Raw genomic sequence first — 25,207 nt, 5'->3', positions numbered from 1 at the left:
TCACGCACAACCATCTCTAGGGTTTACAGAGAATGGTCCGAAAAAGAAAAAACATCCAGTGAGCGGCAGTTCTGTGGGCGGAAATGCCTTGTTGATGCCAGAGGTCAGAGGAGAATGGCCAGACTGGTTCGAGCTGATAGAAGGGCAACAGTGACTGAAATAACCACTCGTTACAACCGAGGTATGCAGCAAAGCATTTGTGAAGCCACAACACGCACAACCTTGAGGCGGATGGGCTACAACAGCAGAAGACTCCACCGGGTACCACTCATCTCCACTACAAATAGGAAAAAGAGGCTACAATTTGCAAGAGCTCACCAAAATTGAACAGTTGAAGACTGGAAAAATGTTGCCTGGTCTGATGAGTCTCGATTTCTGTTGAGACATTCAGATGTTAGAGTCAGAATTTGGCGTAAACAGAATGAGAACATGGAACCATCATGCCTTGTTACCACTGTGCAGGCTGGTGGTGGTGGTGTAATGGTGTGGGGGATGTTTTCCTGGCACACTTTAGGCCCCTTAGTGCCAATTGGGCATCGTTTAAATGCCACGGCCTACCTGAGCATTGTTTCTGACCATGTCCATCCCTTTATGGCCACCATGTACCCATCCTCTGATGGCTACTTCCACCATGTCACAAAGCTCTAATCATTTCAAATTGGTTTCTTGAACATGACAATGAGTTCACTGTACTAAAATGGCCTCCACAGTCACCAGATCTCAACCCAATAGAGCATCTTTGGGATGTGGTGGAACGGGAGATTCGCATCATGGATGTGCAGCCGACAAATCTGCGGCAACTGTGTGATGCCATCATGTCAATATGGACCAAACTCCCTGAGGAATGCTTCCAGCACCTTGTTGAATCTATGCCACGAAGAATTGAGGCAGTTCTGAAGGCAAAAGGGGGTCCAACCCGTTACTAGCATGGGGTACCTAATAAAGTGGCCGGTGAGTGTATATATATATATATATATATATATATATATATATATATATATATATATATATATATATATATATAATTATATTTAGTTATTAATATGTTTGTTTATATACATAAATATATAAATTATATAAATATAATTTTTATTACTTATTATATATTTAGCTCCCTGCTAGCATATTGTCAACTCATTGAATCACAAGAATAATTTCATGCCTCTTATCCTCAAATAAACTGTAAAATATATATATATATATATATAATTTAACCTTTTGTCATGTATTTTTTGTGATGAAAAATAGATTTTAATAATTAAAGATTTATACCTCAAAATGTAACTGCCTAATTGAAATATAGATGATTTAATAGTTGCATATTTTAAAAAGATATAAACATAATCATAATTATATCATTATTAACATTAATTATAATGAACTTGTTTATGTATTGCTGCCTGCTCATATTCATAAGCATCCACATGCATTCATACTAAGTTCGATTTACAAAAACACCCATCGTCAGAGTCAGAGAGAGAGAAAGAAGCCTGGCAAAAGGCTATTTTCACAAGGCCAGGGCAGTCTGCTGGAATGTGTCTGTGTCTGTGTGAGTGTGAGTGAGCAGGCAGCCTTTCTGGAGCAGACCTACTGCTGGATACCTGCTGTTGATCCTGTCAAACTCTCACACGCGCACACACACACACACACACACCACACACAGGGCCTGTTTGTGCAGGCATATGTGCATGTGGGAGCACGGCCACATATGTGATTAGCTTCATGCATGAGCAAACATTTGCACTAAGGAAGAACACAAATCAGGTGAAGATCCCAGACTTAGTTCGGTTATCATCACCGCTCCTTTTCTTTCTTTCAGATTAAGAAAAAAATGAAAGCACAAAAAGGTGGCATGGAGGAGGTGGAGGGATTATTCCAGGGAGCGAGTGAGGGAGGGTGTGTGTGCATGTGTGTAAAGAGGGTTCCCTGCTGCAGCGTGTCTTTGAACCCACCCCCACCTTGACAGGTCACATGGTTTGTGTGATGCCAGCTGTCTCATTTGCATGTGTTTTAACTACACCGCAAATCCATCAATTGGGAGAGAAAGGGAGAGAGAAAGAGAGAAGGGGCGGAGATACAAAAAGGGGCTGCAGACACAGTAGAAGAACTGATTGATGAAGAAAGAGAGAGATGCCTTCATTCCTATGGGCTTCAGAGATGTGGAGGTTGTTAGATGCCCACCACACCCTCTGAAGGCTCACTTGATATGTGCATGGTGAAGAGTAGGGATCGTCCATTATATTGCATTCAATGGGTATGTCACTAGTATGCTAGGGCTCGTTCTATAATTGGGGTACTTTTCACATCAAGACAAAATACAAAAACAATAATGCTTACTCAAATAAAATTACTATTTGTTTCAGTTTATATTTCATCAGTGTAACATCTGCTTGTTGCCATTAAACACCATTTGGATGTTATGAGAAAGGATGTTTTATTAAATTTAACTATGGGCATTTGAGTTCTGCACTTCAAGTAACATGTATCTGTTTTGCCATATATATATATATATATATATATATATAGTGATTGTTTTTTTAAATCATATTTTTTTTGCGGATATCCATGTGATTTTATTTTTAAATCTGCCTTTTTGCATAACATCTCATACAATTACTAATTATCTTTAAAGGGATAGTCCACAAAAATGAAAATTCTGTCATAATTTACTCATGTCCTTCTAAAAATGTCTAACATTCTTTCTGATGTGGAATGTAAGCGAAAATATTTTGAAGACTGTTGGTAACCAAACAGTCACAGTTCCTCCTTGACTTCCACTGTATACTGACAAAAAATACAATGGAAGTCAATGGGAACCTAAATTGTTTTGTTATCAACATTCTTCAAAATATCTTATTTTGTGTTCCGCACAAGAAAGAAAGTCATTCTGACCCACTCAATTGGGACACTGTAAAAACTGTAATTTTAAGAGACATCAAGGCAATTTCAAACAAACTGAAACAAATTTGTGAGATTATAATATGATTTTCCTTTATGGATCAAATAAATATTTTTCTCTAGAAAATAGTTAGAAAAAATGTATATAATTATCATCAATGGACATGAAATGTACCCTAAATTGTAGAATGACTCATACCATTTGCGTGCTGGGAGTGGGGGCAGAATAATGCATATACATTCATAATATGCATAAATGGAACATTTTTCATTCATTTTATTCTTCATTGTGAACCATATTCTTCATTGTTCTCGTTGGCTATTAATAGCAGTAGCATTGTGCTTAATTATTCTCTTAACCAACTTTTATTGTCTTGCATTCAAAAATTTGTTAATAAGCACCCTGAAGCACTTCATAAGTCTCGGTTTGTGCTTCTGTGGTGGAGGTTTCACATTCACCCACTCGTATCGGTGACAATGTGGATGTAGGAGGCTAATGTCATTGTACTAATCAAAGCCTGGGCTAATAGCTAATGCTATCAAAGAGTGATGAAGCAGTCCATTCATCTCTACAGAGACAGCAGCTCTGCAGACCACACTGTCTGCATGAGAGAACTCTGCACTTCAAACAATGTATTGTGAGATCCTCAAACACAAAGACGTGTGGGTATTTTCAACCCTGCAATGTGAACATGTGGATGTTTTTGTTTGATATGAAAATCTCATTGATATGTGGGTGGGTACTGTGATAAAGGGGAGTGTGGTTCTGTGTGAGGACAGTATCATCATAACAATGGGCAATGTGATAATACTGCATGGGAATACTTATAGATTATGAAGACAAAGTAGAGTACAAATCATTTGTATCAAAAGTTGTCTTTGCAGTAGATTGAATGCAAGGCCTTGATGTAAATGTAAAGATATATGTAGGCCTATTATAGGCCCTATTCAATAGCAGAAATGACAGTTATCAACTACGGAAGCTAGATGTGTGGGGGGAAAAAAGAAAAGAAAAATAATTATTTAAATTTGCCACGAAACGTAGTCGGACTGGGTATTATGCGTTTCTTTGGCAACACTATCAAAGCCTAAATTAATCTGCAATAGTCAAGTGGTACAGCGGTCACGTGGTACAAGTAAGAGATCTCAGAAAATTCCCAGCTTACAAGTTGTAATCACGAGCTCTGCGAGTACGTGGACACTTTTTTTACAAGTTGAAATCTCTAATTACAACATGGCGTGAATGTAACACACCTTTGGTTCCCAATGAAACAAGCAATGTTTTCATAACGTTTATAGTGTTTCGCAGTGTTTATAGTTTTTAGGCAATTCAACCTAAAAAAAAACTTACTTATAGGCCTATAAGCTGCATATAAGATCGAAAAGAACGACACTTTTCATCTTTAAAATAAAAATAACTTACCTTCTAGCTCATCGTGCGTGTGGGAGCTGTTTCAGACATGCTATCGTCGCCCCCTGTTGGAGACTGTTGTTTGTGCACTCTCCATCAAAACAAGGGTTAATTCAGCTCACTGCAAATGCTAACAGCCCAGAGAACTTCATACAAGAATCAACTATAACGAAGACGATTGAAACGAAATGCTGTAAATGTCTGGTACACATAGTACTGACTTAAGTGAAAAGAAAAAGAATGGTCGTTAAACTAATAAGCATTACTTGCTGTACTTATTTAATATGTAAATTCTGAAGAAATAATGTAACATGCAAAAATGGATGTCCTTTTATGTGACCCAAGGGGATTATATACCTCACATCTCTCTTTGAGCAAATCAATAAACTGTTACAACAAGGGTGACATTATTTAAAATGTAAACATCTTAATTACAGAATGACATTGGATGATCAGAATAAGAAGGCCTTCATTTCGTTCAATAAGTTATGTTAAAATTACATTTTAAATTTTTTGTAATTAAAAACACACAAAAACCAATTCAAAGTCTTTGCTTAACACTTGTCACTGCACGCACAAACATTTTCAGTAAACAGATTTACATTTAGAATAAGATGACAATATCAGACATAAACAGAGGTCAGAAGATACATGAGAAAAACTTAAAACATGTTCAATTGTAAACGTAAGTAAAATAAAGTTATCAACCATTGTAAACAGTCTGACACGAACAACATTTGATCTACTTAGAATTATGTACTTGACTTAAAGGGATAGTCGCAATAATGTTCACTGTATTTAACCTCCAAGTGGTATAAAAGAGGTAGGCTAAATATTAATGTTTATAAAGAGTTCATCTCTCAGTTCACATGGAGTGGTTTTATACAGTGTATTTTGAGCTTAAATGTTGCCAAGTTCAAGATTAAATACTTTTTTATTCTATTTTTTTTTCTTTTTATATCAGTTATGTCTTCTCAACTGAAGTTTAATAGTCTAAATATGTGCTCAAGAAGTGTTTTTTTTTTTTTTTAAACTTGAATGTCAGAACAAGATGATGTGAAGTGTTCCTTTATGTTGATGTTTAGTTTGTGAGGTTAAACTGATATTTTAATTCTCTGTTTCACTATATGAATTTGCAGGTCAGAGTTCATGGAATGCAGGAAAGCTTTTGTATTCATTCACACATTTGAATACAGTTCAAAAGTTGTTGTTTTTTAAAGTAAATTAGGTAAGGTTTTTTCTTTTCGTTTTTGACATAAATGAATATTTTGATAAATTAATATATTCAGCAACAAAACAATAATTTGATCAAAAGTGACAGTAAAAATCTTTATAACGTTACAAAAGATGTCTATATCAAAAGAATGCTGTTCTTTTGAGATTTCTATTTATCAATAAATCATGAAAAACACAATAATATTACCCTGAGTAACCTGATAAGGGTAGAAAGGTTTTAAAGATTGACAAAGGAGGAGGACAAGCGAGCTCAGTTTATGAAGGACCTATATACATTCACTAAAACTTTGTTGGGAGAAGCAAGATCCAGGGGTTTGAACAGCCTTAAGGAAGTTGTGGAAGGTTTCCTTAAAGAGAGTCATAGTGACACTTTTGGGGGTCAGGCGTTATGCGCACACCCATAGGTCACCAGAACTGAAGGAAGAATTTGAAAACCAGTGAACCAAAATGGAGAGAAGTCCAGAAAAATGTACATGCATCTGCTAGACGACCAAGTGGTATTAAAGTATACAAGAGATGTCTGATGTTACTCCGCAGGTTATGGAAACTATTGCGTAGTATAAGGGCAAAAGGCATCATCTCGTTGTCCTGGAAAAGAGCGGAGGGCTGCTTCATACCATGGAAGTAGAGTCCTCTGAGAATAGCCAGTTTCGAACTATTTCTCTCTTGAGCATTGAAGAAAAGATTTTTTTTCTCTATCTTGGCCAGAAGGATGACAACCTACATGGTGAAGATCAAGTATGTTGATACATCAATTCAGAAGGGAAGCATTCCAGGCTTCTCAAGTGTTTGGAACATACGGGTGCCCTCAGTCAGATAATTTGTGAGGCCAAGGAGATCAGAGGCAATTTTATAGTAGTCCGGCTCGATTTTGTCTAATGCGTATGGATCAATCCCCCATGATCTTATTAACACAGCCATGGCAACGCAGCACCGGGGAAGGAATCCAGAGGGCCGTTAATGGAGTCCGGCATTGGTCAACCTCCAATAAGAGGTTTTATGGATGACCTAACTATAACCACTCCAAACCATGTACAAGATGGATCCTAAAGAACCTTGGTGATGTGGCAGCATGGGCAAGAATGAAGTTCAAACCGAGGAAGTCAAGAAGTATGGTGATTAGAAATGGGAAAGTGACTAGCAAGTTCCAAATACAAGTCCAGGGGGAGGTTATGCCATTAATTGAGGAAGACCCAGTAAAATGTCTATGGAATTGGTATGAGCAGAGCCGGATTAACGCAAAGGCAAACTAGGCACGTGCCTAGGGCCCGATTGGCGGGATGGGGCCCAGACAGAGGGACAAAAAAAAAAAAAAAAAAATGTACCTACAAATGTCCTATCTACAATTTATTTCAATATTTATTAATTAACTAAAAATAGTGACGATGTTTATCTTAACCATAGACTGTTACATTACGTCACATTAACGCCAGCCCATCAGGTGCTGCGAAGCAAAAGCCTCAATAGTCAAGTCAAGTCAAGTCACCTTTATTTATATAGCGCTTTTTACAATACAGATTGTATTAAAGCGCTTCACAGTGATAACATGAAAACAATATAACAAAGTTTGTTTCTAAAAGAAATTGCGTCAACGTCCACCTTAAGTAAGGCAGATCAATAATATTATTGAATATTAAATGTTAAATGTCCCCAACTAAGCAAGCCAAAAGCCAAGGCAACAGTGGCAAGGAACCAAAACTCCATCAGGTGACAGAATGGAGAAAAAAACCTTGGGAGAAACCAGACTCAGTCGGGGGGCCAGTTCTCCTCTGGCCAACGAAGGAACAGTGCATGATTCGGGCAGCATTACAAGTCAGATTGGATCGGAACATTTAGAGTATTTTTTGGAAGTCCAAGTATGCACGCCGGTCTTAAGACGAGTTGTTGAGGATCAGTGCCGTCCACCATAGAGAGTCCATATCGCCCGTGTTGAGTCGTCACTTCATAGGCTTTGTGATTGGAGCATCTGAAGTCTCCGTGAGAGGCTGGATACAAACTGGAGCTGACGAACGCCATTTTCTCGGGACTCGCGTCCCGAGATAACAGCCGAAAAGCAAAGGGAAAATAATTAGCGTAGCTGCTGTTCATAATGATGATTTCCATAACACTGGCGTAAATGACAAAACATGAAGACAGTGACTCTTGCGTCCCAAAATCACCCCCCTCCGTCCCCCACTCAACTCAGCCCAGCTTACTGACCTCTACGTCCCTCCTGCTGCTGAGACCTAACCACAATCTCACAATCTCTCCGCAGCCCAACCATACGCGCCAACCCGTTGACTAAGGCTGTCGAGCCCCACTGGTGCGTGAATAGGCAGTTTCAGTGGACAACGGTTCCGTATGGCATACTACCTACCGCAACACAATATCTGCCCAACCACCCGTCATTCACGCAATATACACAGGAACGTAATGACTGCAAATACTATGCAACCTATACAGATAACCTACAGTCTCTTCAAGTTTTATAGTATTAAATGCATTTGATCTGATTCAGCAGTATTATAAAAGGTAAGCATTATGTAAATGCTTGGCTAAAAAGATGCGTCTTTAATCTAGTTTTAAACTGGGACAGCGAGTCAGAGCCTCGAACAGTATCAGGAAGGCTATTCCAGAGTTTAGGAGCTAAATGTGAGAACGCCCTCCCTCCTTTGGTGGACTAAGATATCCTAGGAATGACTAGAAGCCTCGAATTTAGTGATCTTAAAGAACGCGATGGATTGTAGGGCGATAGAAGGTCCATTAAATACACAGGAGCTAAACCATTTAGGGCTTTATAGGTCAGTAATAGTACTTTGTAATTGATACGGAACTTGATAGGTAACCAGTGTAGAGATGATAAAATTGGTGTTATATGATCATATTTTCTTGACCTAGTAAGAACTCTAGCGGCTGCATTTTGCACTAACTGTAGCTTGTTTATTGAGGATGCAGGACAACCGGCTAATAAAGCATTACAGTAATCTAGTCTCGAGGTCATGAATGCATGAACTAACTTTTCTGCATCGGAAACAGGTAGCATGTTACGTAATTTAGCAATGTTTCTAAGATGGAAAAAGGCTGTTCTTGTAACATATGAAATATGATTTTCGAAAGACAAGTTGTGGTCTAGTATAACTCCCAGGTCTTTTACCGTAGAGGATAAAGTAACAGGACATCCTTCTATATTAAAGTTGTATTGTAAGTGGTTTTGTGGATAGTTTTTTGGACAAACAAGTAATACCTCCGTTTTATCTGGATTTAGTAGCAGGAAATTATGCGTCATCCAGCATTTTATATCTTTAAGATACTGTATGTACATATTAATCAAACTTCATCTAAGGTAATCTCTTTTTTGTTTACAAATAGCCTAAGTGGTACAAATAAGCACGCAAAGAAGCACAGCTCGTAATGCAGGTGTGTGCGTTGTCGTCATCTATTTTGGAGTGATTGCAATGTATTCTAAATATAAACTTGTACTGTCTGCGTCATTTCTGGAAAAATCATTCACCGCTTTATTACGAGTTTAAAAGAGCGCGAGCGTCATTAACGTGCCCAGACGCGACGCTTTGAATTTGCGCGCACAATGAATAACATCGCGTCGGGAGCTGACTAAAAACGCTACAAAAGTAAAAGACAAGACGTTTGTATTCAAAGTTAGAAAGCCAACACACTACAACATTTTTAAATGTTTCAAATAAAGGATCTCGGGTCTATCTTCTAAATTCTGCTGATGATTAGATTATAGGGCTACCCTGTCTGACATCAGCCTACTTACGCCAATAATATCAGTTTAGAATTTCTTTTTCTAATCAGTAGCGACCGTGTCTTTCTCTTCCACTTGATTTGTGTATAGCAATTTAAGCTAGCAATGCAATGCATAATATCATATTACTTACACTCACCGGCCACTTTATTAGGTACCCCATGCTAGTAACGGGTTGGACCCCCTTTTGCCTTCAGAACTGCCTCAATTCTTCGTGGCATAGATTCAACAAGGTGCTGGAAGCATTCCTCAGGGAGTTTGGTCCATATTGACATGATGGCATCACACAGTTGCCGCAGATTTGTCGGCTGCACATCCATGATGCGAATCTCCCGTTCCACCACATCCCAAAGATGCTCTATTGGGTTGAGATCTGGTGACTGTGGAGGCCATTTTAGTACAGTGAACTCATTGTCATGTTCAAGAAACCAATTTGAAATGATTAGAGCTTTGTGACATGGTGGAAGTAGCCATCAGAGGATGGGTACATGGTGGCCATAAAGGGATGGACATGGTCAGAAACAATGCTCAGGTAGGCCGTGGCATTTAAACGATGCCCAATTGGCACTAAGGGGCCTAAAGTGTGCCAGGAAAACATCCCCCACACCATTACAGCACCACCACCAGCCTGCACAGTGGTAACAAGGCATGATGGTTCCATGTTCTCATTCTGTTTACGCCAAATTCTGACTCTAACATCTGAATGTCTCAACAGAAATGGAGACTCATCAGACCAGGCAACATTTTTCCAGTCTTCAACTGTTCAATTTTGGTGAGCTCTTGCAAATTGTAGCCTCTTTTTCCTATTTGTAGTGGAGATGAGTGGTACCCGGTGGAGTCTTCTGCTGTTGTAGCCCATCCGCCTCAAGGTTGTGCGTGTTGTGGCTTCACAAATGCTTTGCTGCATACCTCGGTTGTAACGAGTGGTTATTTCAGTCACTGTTGCCCTTCTATCAGCTCGAACCAGTCTGGCCATTCTCCTCTGACCTCTGGCATCAACAAGGCATTTCCGCCCACAGAACTGCCGCTCACTGGATGTTTTTTCTTTTTCGGACCATTCTCTGTAAACCCTAGAGATGGTTGTGCGTGAAAATCCCAGTAGATTAGCAGTTTCTGAAATACTCAGACCAGCCCTTCTGGCACCAACAATCATGCCACGTTCAAAGTCACTCAAATCAACTTTCTTCCCCATACTGATGCTCGGTTTGAACTGCAGGAGATTGTCTTGACCATGTCTACATGCCTAAATGCACTGAGTTGCCGCCATGTGATTGGCTGCTTAGAAATTAAGTGTTAACGAGCAGTTGGACAGGTGTACCTAATAAAGTGGCCGGTGAGTGTATATTAATAATATGACAATATCTGCAGTCAATATTGATTAAATGGGAGGGGAAAATCCTGGCCATACCAGCTATGAAAAAAATGATAAAAGCATATATCACTGAAGTGGTATTCTGGAACTGTGAATAAATTGAATAAAACAGCAAAATAACAATAACAATAACATCTTCATTAAACAAAAAAGAGATAACCTTAGATGAAGTTTGATTAATATGTACATACAGTAGCCTACTGGTAAAAAGTCTGGACCCATTACTATTTTTAATGTTTTTGAAATAAGTTTTTTATTATGCTCTACAAGCCTGCATTTATTTGATCAAAAATACAAAAAAAAAAACAGGAATATTCAGCAAGGATGTGTTAAATATATAAAAAGTGATAGTGAAGACTAAAAAAAAACACAAAAAAAAAAAACACTTTTTAATAATAAAAAAAAACCCTGAAAAAAAGTATCACAGGTTATAAAATAAATATTAAGCACCATTTCTAACATTTGATAATAAATCTGAATATTATAAAGTTTTCTGAAGGATCACATGACACTAAATTCAGCTTTGCATCACAGAAATATATTTTAAAGTATAGTAAAATAGGAAAACCATTATTTTAAATTTTAATAATATTTCACTATATATTATTTTTCTGTATTTTTGATCAAATAAATCCAGGCTTGATGAGCACAAGAGACTTCTTTCAAAAACATTAAAAATAGTAATGTGTCCAAACGTATGTACTGTGTAAGTAAAAACATTTAAAATTAAATGTTGTATAAATTAAAAGGTTAGGAATCATATATGTTTTAAGAGTTTTTTATTGGGGATGGGGGGGCCTCCAACATGAATATTGCCTAGGGCCTCCAAATGTCTAGAACCGGCCCTGGGTATGAGACCTCTTTTAATGACAAAAGCAGCATATGGACAGAGAGACATGCGGAAGAATGGTTGAGAAAGACCAGGCAAGATCAAGGCCTCGTTCTTTCAGCATGGTCTGCTACCAAGACTTATGTGACTACTGACAATTTATGAAGTTCTCATGACATTAGTAGAAGGACTTAAAGCAGCACTAGGTAGGAATTACATTTTTGTCAAACAGGGACCCCTAGAGTCGCTGTGGAGTACTTGTACTGTCGTGAATAGCACTCACGCAGAGATGGCTCGCACTCACGGCCGGATCCCCTCCCCCTGTACACCGGTACCTGTTCAGTAGGATGGACGCTGTAACGAGTGGAAATAAGGTATGGCCCCTTTAAGAGCTGCACGCGCCCAACACCACATGTATACGGCGCCGGGTTATTTCTGTTTGATGCTCATTTTATCAGAATTTTATCAGATCTGTTTTTTGCCTTAAAGCAATTTGTTACCTCGCGAGACCTGATATCACACGATACTTCCTAACACTGAGGGCGGCGGCCCGCCGGCCCAAAGTTGCAAGGGTGGTTTTGCGGCTCACAGGCACCAGGGGGGTGCGAGACGACCACCATTCAACACGAAATCAGTAATATAAACATTACAATGATTCCAAAGCTGTTCGGTTAAGGTAAAAAAGTTACTTAGTTCACCTTTAAGAGGCGAGTGAATAAACACCTTGCAGCTGGCTCGGAATACCACCAAGTTTCACGTCAGTAGAGCTTTACATCAGACCTCGACAGTGGTTGAGTTCAAAGTGGCAAAGTGAAGGGCTGTGCTGATGTACAGAGATTCCGGCGATGAAAGATCAGAGGTGCAGACATCACCACAAAATCAAGACAAAAGTGGGTAGCAGATGAAGCAGTGGCACAGGCAGAAAGAAGGCTAAAGTTGAAGGACATCATTGGGAGGTAGTGCATGGGGGAAGTCAAGGACTCAGAACTACCCATTTCCGGCAATGGGGAAGTCGGACCTAATGCAGAGGCGAGAAATTATCCAAGCCAAGGTTTGATACCTGGAGGAAGGGCAAAGGGCTAGGGCAGTGGAACTGGCGAGTACAAGGACCCTGGACAAAGTGGGACCTGCCAAAGCAGAAGATCATGTCTTTCCTGCTCCTATCAGTGTTTGATACTCTTCCATCGCCAGCAAACTGGTACAGGTGGGGAATGAGGGAGGGCACAGTGTGTTATGTGGAGGGAAAAGCACATTGGCGCACATTCTGGCAGGATGTAAAGCTGCACTTGGAATGGAATCAGGATAATGCACTGTCTGACATCTTGGAGCAGGGGAGATGGAAAAAGCACCAGTGCCATCTATCCAGTTCATCAGGGAGGGAGATAAGTCACACTCCTCCAAAAAGACCAAGAGCATTATGCAGGAAACACAATCATGGGAGATGAGGGTGGACCTGGGAAGGAAACTATATTTCCCCTGATCGTCCAAACATCCCTAAGGCCAGACATAGCCATCTGGTCTGAGGAGGAAAGGAGGATCATAATGATTTAGCAGACAATCCCATGGGAAGATGGATGCGAGGAGGAAAGCAACCAAGTATCAGGACCGGGTCCAGCAATGCACGGACAAAAGGAGGAGGCCTGGCTATTTCAAATTGAGGTTGGTTGCAGGGTTTTCCCTGCATAATCTGTGTGAAAGATACTCAAAGCTTTGGGAATAGCAGAAAAGGGAGATGAAGACAGCTACACATGGGTTGGGGGAGGCAGCAGAAAGATCCTCTTTTTGGCTTTGGAATGGGCGGGAAGAGTTGATCTGGAAGCCAGGAGAAGATGGGCAGTGACTGGCAACTGCCGATTGAAACGTCCAAAGAAAGTTGGATGCCGCCTGATGACATCTTCTCCTGGCTGAAAGTTACAGTCATAAGTAAGTGACTGCAGGAGTTTGCATTTCATATGTTTTTAATAGTATGCAGCACAACTGTTTTCAACATTGATGATAATGAGAAATGTTATCATCAGCACCAAATCAGCATATTAGAATGATTTGTGATGGATTGTGTGACACTGAAAACACAGAGTAATGGCTGCTGAAAATTCAGCGTTGTCATCACAGGAATAAACTACAAATTTTAATATATTAAAAAATATTAAAACAGAAGAGTTATTTTAACTCTTCTTTTTCACAAAAGTACTGTTTTTATTTATGATCAAATAAATGCAGGTGAGAATATGAGACTTCTAACAAAAATGTATTAAAAAAATTTAATGACCCCAAACTTTAGAACAGTAGTGTAAATGGAAGTGAATATTGCACAAAATCTACTGCAACTGGCACCTTTACAAAACCAAGCCATTTACACTGCTGTTTACACCAGAACTGATGACAGATTGACAACATAGTGTGTGAAAACTAAGAGGCGAATCTTAAACTGAACAAAACTGCACCGAATTGCATTTACAGCACAGCCAATTTCATCTAAATTGCACCATAGCACTTTGCCATTGTCAACTGGGGTTTGTGGTCTTACCTTCTTAAAATCCAAATAGATTTGGGAGTGATTCAAAGAAGCTTTTAGTGCATTAAGGAACACAAACCAACAAACATGGCCAAATCATTGCTTATGTCATTGAAATAACCCATTATAGTTTCAATGGACGCTAAAAGCATGAAGAATACTGGCTCAGATGGGATGATTATGTTACCACATGAAAGCTACAGCGACCACAAACACTAAACTGACTTGGTGACAAGTCGACAGCATTTGGCGTCACCAAAGCTAACTCAGCAAAACTATATATAAAGCTGGCGGCAAAAAAATGCCCTCATTCCCACCCTGGTAATGACAGTGATTTGAATACTTTGTGGTTAAGAGACCACAGTACAGTCAGTTTAGAAAAAAGAATGCTGGGAGCTTATCACAGGAGAATCTGAGTGAGTTGAGGTCAACAATTTCTCTCTCACACTCACTCCTTCTCATGTTTGTTCCAATCTGGTCTTTACTCAAGTCATAAAACTGGATGAGGCAAAAGATGAATTCTGGCCACTCTTTTCAATATAATGAAAGTGAATTAAGATTGGGCTGTCAAGGTCCAAAATGAAAACAAAAACAAACAGAAAAAATCAATATAAAAGTATTATAAAATACATTATTCACTGAATTTCCACCATTTTATGAGCACTCATGAAACAGATGTTTGGTTCATGAATGAGCTGTTCTTTTAAGTCTGTCAATTAATTGTTGATCCAGTTCACCAAATCAGTCTGATTCGTTTATGTGTCGTTCGATGTCATGCAAGTTCCTTCTGAGGTGAAATTCTATTTCTCTTTCCTCAATAAAACCATTCCATTGCCTAAGACAACTTTTATAGGTACTGCCTGATTAGAAATAACGAAAAAACACTTTTTTGTGGACTTTTTTAAATGACATTCGCCACTAATCGAAAGTTAAAGGTTTAAAAAAAAAAAGAAAATTTATATTTTTATTTAGCAAGGATGCTAAAAGGGACAGTAAATGCATGTATATTGTTACAAAAGATTTTTTATTTCAAATAAATTCTGTTGTTTTGAACTTCATATCTACCAAAGAATCCTGCATTTTTTTTAATCATGGTTTAATCAACACATTTTCAAAAAAACTTTTTTCAACATTGATAATAATAAGAAATATTTCTTGAGCATCAAATCAGCATATTAGAATGATTAATGAAGGCAGTGAAGACTGGAGTAATGACTGTTGAAAAGTCAGCTTAAAAAATAAATTTTAAATTGTATTTCAAATTGTAATAATATTTCACAATATTACTGTTTTTACTATTTTTTTTATCAAATAAACGCAGCTTTTGTGTGCATGAGACTCTTTTAATTAAAAAATATATAGCTAAAAATGATCAAAATAAAAAAATTCCCTTTCAGTTAGCCTTAGGTTCATACAGGTTTGGAATGACATGAGGATGAATAAAATGAAAACAGAATTTTAATTTCTTGGGTGAACTATCCCTTTAATATAGCATAATATACCTTTAACATATTGTCTATTATTGCACAATATGTTTTTAGCAGCAGAAATGGAGTAAGGAAGACTAATTTTCACTCCTTTCTCGGTCTTGTGGATGCTTTTCACTTTAGTTCCCCCTTTGTTCTTTCTCCCCTCAATCAGACCATTTTCAATAATAGTTCATATGCAGCATTTATGATTCCCCATGAGAAAACAGATCTCTGGAAGTTCAAATGCACACCTCGGAACAGACGGCTCACCTTCCCATCCCTCTCTCTCAAAACAGTCGCCAATATCACCCTGCAGGACTGAAACTCCCCTCCAATCTTTACTTGTGCGTGAGACTTAACTACATTCAGAGGGTAAAAAAACACCCCGAGAGCCGCTCCCAGAATCCCTACACATACAAAGTCATTAACCAAATGTCCTGCCTTTGACTCGGCCTCGGGGAGCAGTTCCTTAATTGGTCCACGCAAACCGAAGAAAAAAACATTGCTAGGGCCATTTCTGAGTAGGATCGGGACAAGGCCACGGTAAAGTTCTCGGATTCCATGTTGCTGAAGCAAAGCACGAAAAATATGTGCAGTGTTCTGAAAGTTTCCATGATGACGTGGATCCTGCAGTAAAGTTTGGACCCTCTCGACTGGCGTCAAGACTGCTTCAGCGGTTCCCGCCAAGACTGCTGCAATACTGTCCGTTAACAGGATGGGGGCATGAGGAGCGTTTAGCCGCAGCAACCTGGAGAAGTCCTCATAGAGTCCAAACATAATTGCAATAGTGCTGCTTTTCTGGAGTAACGGCGGGAGGATGCCTCGGTAGAGCGTGTGCAAACCGTCCCTCTGGAGCTGTCGCACAGCTTCCCATGCCGGCACTCCGAACAACTGCTGGCGGAACAGCGCCTTGTGTATGGGAAACGTGATGACGATGTTGGCGAACGCCGCTACAGAACCACACAAGTAGTGGTTCTGATTCTGCTGTGACTCCTGGTCTTGGTCGGTGGAGGCCATGGTCCACGTTGATACCCAATCAAAGGTTGAAAATGAGGATCAGATATGACATCATCTGATGCATAAACTATAATGTGCTTCTGAGGGGGGGAAGAAAGAAAAAAATTAGTCATCAAAATTGGTAAACCAACTATATTTCTTCCTACATAAAAGTAACAATTTAAACACTATGTTGCATTGCATGAGCTATGAATTTCAATACAATAATGCATATGAAAAAAATATAAAATGCATACAAATATTTGATAAAATTCAAGCCATTCCTTCATCTTATATTTCACACATTGGAGATTTATTACCAAATTGTGTGCTTGCATGTCTGTATTGTGAGCATATGAAAGGACATAAGCTGACTATACAGTAAGAAAAACAAAATATGATTTATATGCCTTAAAGATAAGCTGAGGATTATTCTTCATCATTTGACCCCGTTTTACTTTTTATCTTACATAGACCTTTTTGCCTCAGGTTTTGCCTTGGTTTGTTTTAAAAAAGGAAATTAATACTTTTATTCTGCAATGCACTCAATTGATCAAAAGTGACAGTGAACACAAAATAACCTATTTCACAGTATTACTGTTATTGTTGTATTTTTGGTCAGATAAATTCAGCCATACGAGCATATAAAAGACTTCTTTCAAAAACATTAAAAAAATCGTATTGACCCCAAACTTTTGAACGGTTGTGTATATTTCTGACTCTCAAAGTGTATTTGAAATATAAGTAAACATCCTTCAAAAAAATAAAGTAGAGAATTTATAAATAAACATACAAAAATAAAATAAATGTATGTTTAGTGCTTTACGTACACTTAATTTATTTGGCTCATGGCTTAATTTATAAGCCCCTTTGGAAGCTTGCTGAGGCCCCCTAATGGGCTCCAGCCCTCGACAACCTGTACTAGTATGTTGATGTAATACCGCCATCAGGGGCCACCATGAAGCCGGTTTAGGTGGCTAGTCAAGTATGTTTCAGTTTAGTTTGCGCCAACCCTGGGTTTTAGGCACCATGAAAGTGGTTTGGCTTTTAGCAGTGTTCATCACCATAGTAACTTATGCTCCACGGCTAACCTGGGGTGCGTTTCCCAAAACCATAGTTACTAACTAAGTTAGCAACTTTGTTGGTTGCAATGCAATTTCCCATTGCCAACCAACTAAGTTGCTAACAGGTTAGCAACTTTGATTTCGGGAAACGCACCCCTGGTCCGGGGCAGGTTATGTTCCAGGTAAGAGGTTGCAAACCGAACTTGGACCAATCAGCTGTGAGCAAAGTGACATGTCTGATAGTCACTCCACCTGTTTCTCCAAATTAAAGGTCACTATATAGCAAATTATTTTTAAAGACAAAATTGTCTGGCTTTTACTAATGCTTATTTAGAATAAAAATGTTGTATGATTTAGATATTATTTATGTAATTATTATACCCTTAATCGAGCACACATAGTTTATTAATTATTAGCCTATTAGTTTATGTTTGTGTAAATTTGTTTAAATTCTTAATACTTTTATTTAATAAGTGAATTGCGCTGCATGCTTCTCTTGCGAGAAATGAATCGCAGTTTCACTCTTTCTCAGCATGTGATTGGCTGTTCGCTACTGATGTCACACCTAAACTCAGGATCAAATCCTGAATTGACAGAGAAAGTTGATGATCAGCATCATGGTACCAACAAAGCCTGGTTGGATTGCTTTGGTCAACTCGAAACTAATCCTGTAAGCCTGAGTTTGTTCAACTACCATCATGGTACGGGCCCTAGATCCCTAGTTGATTTTAATATAAGAGCTTTTTCATCCAGGTCATTCACTCAATGGTTATAGTCTAAAATTAAACACAGCAAATCCAGTATAACATTTAATTCCACATTTTTAGAGAGAAAGAGGAAACCAGTAGACATTTACATAGGTGTAGGCCTACAGATTAAAATTTACCATGGCCTTCATCACAACACCATAGTACAAGTATTGCTGTGTTACTGTAAATCAGAATAAATGAATATGGGGTTACATTCCAACAGCTTTCATAATATCTCTGCCATTTTGGTTTATTATTTTTCTTTTGATGCATCGGTGACTAATATACTAAGTCACTGCAGTTTTGTTTAGAAACTATGGCATTTTGGCAGAAATTATGGTTGTCATGGAAATTCAAGGAGTGAACTGTAACGTTTTTATGACAAAGAAAGACAAATTAAAGTAACGTTATCCGCCCCCGTTCATTTCAGCGATGCAGAACAGATATAAGATCATTTCATAAAGTAGGAAGATTATTTCGGAATATAAAGATAATGAAGCATCCTCAGTCGTTGACAATAAGCTACATCATCCAAAAACACCACATCACGTTCAAATAGGCAGCATTTGATCATATTATTATTGTTTTACCCGCTATGAATGACCTCTGGGTGAAGAGATGACAAAATATCCGTGATATAGACAATCTGATGATTAAGTGTCTATTTTATAAAGATAGAAACATCGCCTCATGTCATTCGTGCAAATACACGCGCTTCCGTCGCCCACATCACATCACGGTCGCGCGCATCTCACGCTCCGATTGGCTCGATAATGCCATCGCTTTATGTGCTGATCTGAGATCTGCGGTGCCTGCCAATGCCATCGACGCCTTGTCTGAGATTAGCTGTGCCTGTGTGCTTGGGTCTTTTCCTTTTAAGAACTTTATTTCAACCAGAACAGAATTACACAGTGACATATGACAACATACAGCAGAATAATAGGCCTACTTGATAATGTGGCATCATCATTAATACATTAAATGATAGCCTACATTTTCATGGTTATATTTTTTTTCTTTTTCTTTTTATGCCTAACAAAAAGATAAATACAATTATCATAGTATAAATTCAAGATATTTATTTTCATCTGTGTTTTTTAGGGGAACGTGTAGGCTAGGCTACTGACAAAGAGAAAACTTGTCAATCAATTAATCAATTAACCAATGAAAATAAAGGAGCAAAATTGTCAACAAGTTGCACCTGCAACATTAATTCAATTTAGCCGCAGTTATCTGGAAGTCAGATTGTATTGTTTAAATCCAATATAAGAGTCAAATCAGGAACCCTGTTTTGTATCTCCTTGTTTGTTGTTCTTCTCCAGTAAAGTGAGAGGTTTGGGATTTTATTTTGTTATATGTTATGTCTTGGATAAGTGCACTTAATTGTTTATGGCATGCCTTATTCATTTATTTCCCCATAGATAAACTAAAGTAAGACAATGGCTGACAAACCAAATATCAGTGAAATCTCTCAGTTTGACAAGACCAAGCTGAAGAAAACTGAGACACAGGAGAAGAACACACTTCCCACCAAAGAGAGTAAGTTTGAGTTTTTCAGAGCACTCGTTGCCTTCTAATATTTTTGTTTCTGTTTGCAACATTCTTTGCCACTACTTGCTAGTTTATTTTGTTGGTCTCAAACATGATATATTTGCTTCAATGGGTTTTTGTTTTTCCCTCCTGCAGCCATTGAACAGGAGAAAAAATCTGAGGCGTAAGTTATCAACAGCTCTTCACCAAGGGCAAGATGTAGAGGACTCCGTGAGATGGCTAGTCACATCACTTTAGTCAGATGGCATCTCTCAACCACCAGTCATTACAGCCATAGGCTGGAGTGGGATATTCACAGTTTTAACTGTAGACCATACTGAAGGATGACTGACTCTTCATGTTAATCATTTCTACAGTACGATCATGTGTTTTGTGAAGAGGCAGTCAACTTTGCACTGAGGATGTCTAACTCTCAGAAAGCTCTATGTAAATCCATCTGTAAGAAAATGAGTTTTATCTGCCCTCATTTTGAACTTTGGTGAAATAAACCTTTAAAATGAATTCCTGTGTTTTGCTTTGTGTGACTTTAATATATTTTTTTTTTACCTAGTCATTTTAAATTTGGGTTAATTTAATCTGGCCTGGATTATTCATTTCTGGATTGTCAGGCCTTTTATCTCATAGGGCTACTATAGGTTTGCAAGAGCGTTAACTCATTGTTTGCATCTTTAAGAGCTTAATAACTTTGAGGGCCACAGCATTTGAATTTGTTTGTGATCCACTGTTAAATATTTTCTCTGTAGCCTATATAAACTTATGTGTGTAGCTAGCATTAAGATGCAGTGGCTATATCAGAATATGCACACGTCCAGGCTATATAGCAGTATGTCTAAATTCATTGTACCTACTGGTTCTGGTGAGATTCTAAAGCGTGTATTCAATGGACACTTTATCCCATAAGGCCATGATGGGAGAGGATTTATCCGATGACTACATGGAGAAAAAAAAATGTAGTACATCTGGACTATATTCAAACTGCATAGAAGTACATCCGTATTTAAAAGCAACATATCTCCCGAGTGTATGCAATTTTGGATGCAACCAGCGTCAAGCTCCAGCAACACGGTGCCTCTGCAGTCGAATACTATTGTGCAGTGTCTTGTATTTTCTGTAAACCTCCCCCTAATCCTAAATTAACACCTTCACTATATGTGGAGTATATGCAGCCTGGATAGGGCGCCAACAACCAAGATGGGCACCATAGAGCGAAAGAATATTTTTTGTGTAGAACACCATTGTATGGGAATAAACTGGCAGTGGTCGGAAGTCGGCACAACAGCGGTTCACACAACATATTCTTTGCTCCCTATCTAGTTACCTTTTTAGCATGTTGTGCATGTGAACTTTAAAGAACTTCTAATTTCAAGACACTCCCTCATTTCCCTTATCGCTGCATCTCGTGTTTTTAAATGCAATAACATGTTCTGTGTAAACTTTTGAATCTCTTTCCTTGCATTCCTGACCCGCTTACTCCAAATCCCCCCAAAAAAAGATTTGCAGAGAGTAAATTACATCTCTTGAGCATTTAGTTAGTTGCAGCTGAGGTGATGACAATGCACCTGTCCTCCACTTCCTGTCAGAATCATTCAACAACTTGAGATGTGCATCAGTCAGCCAGGCATGTGTTGTACTTTTCGGCCTTTCTCGCAGCTGTCCTCAGCACTGGTCTCTCTCTTTAATTTGAAACAGATCCTGTTTTGTAGACACAACACAATTACAACTGAACATCTGCGAAGTCAAGTTTGATACCAGCAAGATGGTTGACACTGTCATTATCATGAGGAAGATACAGTAAAGAAAATACTGGACATGGATGCCATGCCTGTGCGACTTTCAGGGAAGTATAATGAAGCACCATCCCCAGGATAAAGCTGGTACGTGCACCACAACGGATCAAGCTTCAGAAGTACATGTAATATCTAAGGGGAAACCAGGGCATAGATCAACACCCGCCATCCCGAAGACAAGAATGCTGCAGTCCAGTAGGGTTAAAGCTTGTTCCTTTCAATCCGACCACCATCACTGTGACCTTGACCACCCACGTCATCATATACTTTTAACTCTGGGTTTCAGAGGTTTCTAAAAAATCTGTAAAGGTCCTCTGACCCCTGGAGGACAGCAAGGGGGTGCAAGAGGGTGATGCAGAAAATTTCAGAGAAAAACTTTGACATTGACTGAATTTGACATTGTTATTGCTTCATTCAGCTTTCTAAAGGCAGGCCAGAAATCAATACATGAATTCATTATTTTATTTTATTGATAATAGTTTTTTACAGTATAGGACTGAACATTAAAGGCATAGGGATTTCTACTCATTAAAGATGGTTTCATACCATTAATATTTCTTTTTCAAGTTTATACATCTAAAATAACTATACTATAAACAATAGTATAGTTTATTCAAGTTAAACTATAGTTTATTTAGTTCAGTTGAAAACAATATATTATGAACTATTAATATGTATATATATATAACTCGGAAAAAATAAACATCCCTTTTTCGGGACACTTTATTTTTAAGATAATTTTGTGAAATCCAAATAAGCTTTGCAGACCTTCATGGGAAAGAGTTTAAACAAACTTTTTCAAAGAACCTTAAACAATTATTACACATGCTGTGGATCAGTCATTAAGCCACTAGTTTAAAGGTGGTAGACAATTATGGTCACAATTACAATAACTAAAGAGATCTTTCTATTGACTGAAAAACACTAGGAGAAAGATGCCCAGGGTCCCTGATCACCTGCGTTAAACATGCCATAGACCTGCTACAGGGAGGCATGAGCACTGCAGATGTGGACAGCTGGGACAGGAAGGACAGATGATCATCCTTGCAGTGCCAAACATGGTGTCGTCCCAGACGTGTTCGAAAAAAGCAGTTGAAAGCGAGAGGGTGTTTGAGTTTGTATTCTGCCACTGTAAGCGGTGCTGACACACAGTACAGTGCCTGGCCTGCAGTAGCTGGTTGGATAACTAAGAGACAGGCTGGATAAAGGTGTGACAGACATAGCTTTTGTGTGTGACAGTGGTGGAGCAGTGTCACTTACACAGAGAACAAAAACATTACAAACCCAAAATGCAGTTGAATTTTTTTTTATATATAAATATTTCCACTGAACAAAAGGACCATAAGGGCTTTCACAAATAACATAAAGCGATACTTTCTGCATTATTCGATTTTCATTCAATCATTGTTTAGTATGTTTATGAAGCCAATCCATTTTCCATCCTTTTCATTCTCAGGTTCATGTGCTGTATCTGATATGAAATGGTATTCCATTAAAAAAAGAGCAACTATGGCAAAACTGAGCTTTCTGATGAACAAACAAACATCCCTTGCAAAGCTGAACTTCACATGTACAATGCATGACCTAACAATCAATGGAAAGAATGCAATTTAGAATGCAGTTAGAACGCATTAAAAGTTTTCTGTTTTCAGTTGAAATCAGTGTTGTGTAAGCAGCCCATAAGTTAATAGCTAGCCTAATGATTTTTACAACGGAAATGAATCAGTCAAAAACTTAAGCAATGGCTTTCTTCTGCTGCACAGCCAAAACAATCCTTGTTGCATTAATTTCCTATTATCATTGTAAAGTAATCACTGCTTTGAAACAATCTGTAGGCCTATTGTAAGCGCTATATGGTGACTTGACTTTCAATTTCATCTCTCTCTCTCTCTCTCTCTCTCTCTCTCTCTCTCTCTCTCTCTCTCTCTCTCTCTCTCTCTCTCTCTCTCTCTCTCTCTCTCTCTCTCTCTATATATATATATAATATCTGTAATTAACAAACATGCGTATTTCACACACTGAATGTTGCTTGTGAAATTATCAAATTTATTGTAAGTGAGAAAACTTATTTTGATTTGATACTTCGTATTCAGCCTACTTAGAGTCTGACAGTCTGTAATCTACCACATAGATTCTGAAATCTGAAATTCTATTCTAACAAATACCAATGTTATACAGTTACATTTAGCTTTATTACTTGGAGCACATCAGTTTGATGATGTTTCTCATATTGAAACGACTTCAGTGTCACTAATAATATAGCAGTAGTTTGGAGTTTATAGAAATAATTTACAGGTAGGCTACTGCTTTGTATCCTCATGGATAATAACATGAACGAGCTTTTAACATGAACGAATACTTAGGCCTACATGTTTTACACATAGCCTATGTTTTATTTCACCATTAGGCTAATAATGAGCCGTCTTCGAGGCTACATTTATTGATATTTTTTTGCATACACCTTAATTTTTTGAAGGAAATTGTAAGTTGACTGTTTATAGTTTTTACCTCCACTAAACTCACTTGACTTGGGCTGCGTTTCCTAAAAGCATGGTGACAAATGTTCTACGATCAATTTATGCTTACGATGCTTTTGGGAAGCCGATAATCACACTATTTTTGTTCCAACTAGTAATTACAAATAAGTAGCAAAACTAGATAGGAGTTTTAAGGAATAAAAGTTAAAATGGAACGGGTCACTGAAGGATTTTCGAGAGGCTGCTCACTTCCAGCGCCACCTAGTGGCTATTAACGTAATGAAGCTCTTCGTCAGATCGAAATTTTAACTTACTTTTTGTATTATTATAATGTTAGTATACTTTAAAATATTTCGTGAACACACATTACAATGATTTGCTATCTGAATTGTTTGTGCAGTAGCTACACAAGTCAAGTCAAATTGTATTTTTATTTTATTTGATTAATTAATTAATTAAATTTATTTCTTCATATAGCACATTTAAAAACAGAGTTGTACCAAAGTGCTACAGTAAAACAGTGAGCATATAAGAAGAAAGCATAAAAAGAAACCATGCAGAATACAAAATATAAAAACATTAAGCACAATACAATAAGAAATCCTATGGTTTGCCATGATTCTCATCCCAACTCACAGGATGATGCTGCAGCCAAGGATTTTATTTGAAAGAAAAGACTGAGAGTCAATGTTCAGAAATTATTAATTATTATTATGTTTTGAACTATGCTGTATAGCTGTGTTTTCCGGTGTGTTTGTTGTCAAATTCAACTCAAACTCAAACGCGTTTATTTTTAATTATTAAAAAATGCCATTATTTTATATGAAAAAGTTAACAATTGTATTTTATTGAGAAAATATTTTAGTTTGTCTTGTATTTTTTTAATTAGATCAGATAACATTTTTAGCTGCCATATGGTCGACAATGGCATGCTGGAGCGCTCAAACGAGGAGGAGCTAGGCGTAAGCTCCACCCTGTAAAAAAAGGCAGTGAGCACCAAACTTGAGGGACAGGTTGGTAATAGTGCTCCACCAATGAGCGGATAGGCTATGCAATGGCATGAGCGAATCACGTGTCGCGCCCCTTCGAAAACCCCGCCCACTTCGTT

At 38.2% G+C, this 25,207-nt stretch overlaps 2 protein-coding genes across 2 annotated transcripts; one reads left to right on the top strand and one right to left on the bottom strand.

The window, feature by feature from the left end:
* Window positions 1-15,618: 15,618 nt before the first annotated feature.
* On the bottom strand, window positions 15,619-19,074 carry slc25a51a (solute carrier family 25 member 51a). The gene is made up of 2 exons (XM_056256758.1): window positions 18,875-19,074; window positions 15,619-16,559 (listed from the first exon to the last, which is right to left on the bottom strand). The coding sequence occupies exon 2, from the start codon at window positions 16,490-16,492 to the stop codon at window positions 15,644-15,646; it is 849 nt and encodes a 282-aa protein (XP_056112733.1). The 5' UTR covers window positions 16,493-16,559; window positions 18,875-19,074; the 3' UTR covers window positions 15,619-15,643.
* A 485-nt stretch (window positions 19,075-19,559) lies between these two features.
* Window positions 19,560-20,336, top strand: LOC130089455 (thymosin beta-b). Its single transcript, XM_056256757.1, has 3 exons — window positions 19,560-19,617; window positions 19,706-19,823; window positions 19,971-20,336. Exons 2-3 carry the CDS (start codon window positions 19,724-19,726, stop codon window positions 20,000-20,002), a joined length of 132 nt encoding a protein of 43 aa, XP_056112732.1. The 5' UTR covers window positions 19,560-19,617; window positions 19,706-19,723; the 3' UTR covers window positions 20,003-20,336.
* Window positions 20,337-25,207: the final 4,871 nt, after the last annotated feature.

The sequence above is a fragment of the Rhinichthys klamathensis genome, unplaced genomic scaffold (genome assembly GCF_029890125.1).
Source record: "Rhinichthys klamathensis goyatoka isolate OS25496 unplaced genomic scaffold, OSU_Roscu_1.1 h1tg000133l_1, whole genome shotgun sequence".
In the NCBI taxonomy this organism is placed as follows: domain Eukaryota; kingdom Metazoa; phylum Chordata; class Actinopteri; order Cypriniformes; family Leuciscidae; genus Rhinichthys; species Rhinichthys klamathensis.
This window is presented reverse-complemented; position numbering and strand designations above follow the sequence as displayed.